The 2545-nt window shown below is 32.9% G+C and overlaps 1 protein-coding gene across 1 annotated transcript; it reads right to left on the bottom strand.

Annotated features, from left to right (window-relative positions):
* Nucleotides 1–63: 63 nt before the first annotated feature.
* On the bottom strand, nucleotides 64–2201 carry LOC105449970. The gene is made up of 2 exons (XM_011689459.1): nucleotides 2036–2201; nucleotides 64–433 (listed from the first exon to the last, which is right to left on the bottom strand). Exon 2 carries the CDS (start codon nucleotides 430–432, stop codon nucleotides 64–66), a length of 369 nt encoding a protein of 122 aa, XP_011687761.1. The 5' UTR covers nucleotide 433; nucleotides 2036–2201.
* Nucleotides 2202–2545: the final 344 nt, after the last annotated feature.

Raw genomic sequence — 2545 nt, 5'->3', positions numbered from 1 at the left:
TTTCTATGTTCGATTACTTTGACTACAGTTGTAAATAAAATCAGGTTCTGCACCTATTTTCCATCATTCATAAAACTCTAGACGTCGATCAAAATCGTCTTCATTTAGCTCTTGCACTAGATGAATTTTATATGGACGAAATTTATTCTGTTTTAATATTTTACACACCGACTTCTGATCTATTTGATGTTCTTGAGCTGTTCTGCGAGTGGAAATATGTGAATTCTCCACAAAAGATTGCAAAACATCCAATGACTTTTCGGGATTTGTTGCTGTTGCTAGTCTCCCTGTTTTTGAATTTTTAACATCACCAATTTTTTCGAAACGTCTGATAGTTTTGTGAATCGTAGATTTTGGGATACTTGTATTTTCATTCCGAAATGTTGCATTGAAGAGCTGCTTAACATCATTGAGCTTTGTCTGTCTCCCCATCCTTTCATCATTAAAAGAGATATTCGTTCACGTTCAGTAAGGTGCAGTATTTTAAAAGCAACTAATAATGAGTAGCCGTGAAAACAACTAAGAGTGAGTAGCCGTAAAAACAGCTGAGGGTGAATAGCCGTGAAAACAACTGAGAGTGAATATGATGCGGTTAACTAAGGAAAGATCGAAGGATGATCTAAGAACTTAGATCGTCCTCCGATCTTGCCTTAGTTGGCTAGATCATATTCCGACCTTGTTTTCGAGTGTCTATTACTTTTTACTGTAAAATTCTCAATAACTTTGAAACGGCTGACACAAAATGAATAAAATTATAGTGCTTTGAAAAGGTATTGAGAAGGACTATAAGAATATGTAATAAAAAATAGGGTATTTTATTTAAAAAATTCAAGGTGACTTTGACTAGACCTTAACGATGCCAGCCAGGGTCATACTAAAATTGAATAGATCTTTTTAAATCCTACAACTTTTATTTGAAACATTTTTCTATAAAACTTATATTTTTTTAGATTTTTCAGGGTTTCCATACTTTTTCCTCACCCTGTATATGTGCAGGGTGTCCCATTTTAATAGATCACCTCAAATATCTTTTGAACAGTGCATTTTAGGAAAATGTTTTAGACAAAAGTTTTGGGACTTCGAGGAGGACATAAGATGATAACATTGGTTTGACCCTGAGTGGTGTCGTCAAGATCAGGACAAAGTAACTTTGAATTTTTCAAATGGAACTCCCTATTTTTCATTGCATATTCTTGTAGCTTATTTCGAAAGCATTCCAAAACACATAGATAAAATGTTTTTTGGTTAAATAAATCTCGAGTCATAAAGCTTGAAAGTTACAGTACCATCGGCATTAGCATTATCCAAAGTGTCCGGACAATGGCTGAAATCTTTTGAATGTTGTTCAGGATTATGAGCTTGACATGTGTCAAAGTTATGATTATTGGAGAATGTTTCTCTTTTTTCAAAAAATAAAAATAATTTTCAAAAATAAAAATAAGAGAAACAATCTCCAATGATCATGGCCTTGACATATGTTGTCAAGCTCATGATCCTGAACAACATTCAAAAGGTTTCAGCCATTGTTCGGACACCTTAGATAATGCTAACGTCGGTGGTACTGTAACTTTCAAGCTTTATAACTCGAGATTTACTTAACCAAAAATCATTTTATCTATGTGTTTTGGAAATAAACTACAAGAATGTGCAATAAAAAATGGGGGGTTTCATTGAAAAAATTCAAAATGAACTTGTCCTGATCTTGACGACGCCACTCAGGATCAAACCAATGTTATTATCTTATGTCCCCCTCGAAGTCCCAAAACTTTTGTCTGAAACATTTTTCTCTAAATTGCACTGTTCAAGAGATATTTGAGGTGATCGATTCAAATGGGACATTGTTGAAAATGGGACCTGTATATATATATATATATATAATAATCAATTATTGTTTTTGTAAAATGCATGCTTTATATGCTTTAAAAAATAACAATTTTTTTATTTAAATCAATTTTTTAATCTTTCTAGAAACATAAAGTATTAAGCTAAGATTAAGATAAATAATTTTATGATTACTTATATTATGTACATGTACCTGAATGTATTAGCTGATAAAATTGGACATTGCGTCAAGTATGGTACACCATCATAATATTGATATCCATTTTGAAAGATACCGTGCCAATGTATACTCGCTTCAAGACCTTCGGCTTCATTTTTTAAATCAATGATAAGGTAGTCGTTTTTGCAAACCTTAAAAATAATTGATAACGTTAATCAAATCATTGATATCAGGAGATACGGTAGTGGCTTGGTGTCAAGTGTTTAAACTAATATAAATAAAATATAAATTAAATAAAATGTGTATATGTCTCAAGCTATGCCGGGTCTCTTAACGCGAGCCGTCGCGTTGCGAGCATCTGAGATTACGAGATCTCAATAACGGTCGAACTGATTAAGTTCCAAGTAGGCTTAATCGACAGCTTGGGTTTGGTTTGTGTAATGAAAGTGTTTATATTTTTTTTCTACGTGCCCTACGAGCGGAGATATTGCAATTGCAAAAGTCCGAAATGTGAGAATTTAAGATTAAGAAACGTCCTCATCA

Source organism: Wasmannia auropunctata, unplaced genomic scaffold (genome assembly GCF_000956235.1).
Source record: "Wasmannia auropunctata unplaced genomic scaffold, wasmannia.A_1.0 LD336071.1, whole genome shotgun sequence".
Classification (NCBI taxonomy): Eukaryota; Metazoa; Arthropoda; class Insecta; order Hymenoptera; family Formicidae; genus Wasmannia; species Wasmannia auropunctata.
The sequence above is the reverse complement of the archived record's forward strand: the minus strand, read 5'-3'. Positions and strand labels throughout refer to the sequence as shown.

Coding starts and splice junctions, on each gene's coding strand:
- LOC105449970 (XM_011689459.1), bottom strand. CDS start 432: ATGGGGAGACAGACAAAGCTCAATGATGTTAAGCAGCTCTTCAATGCA.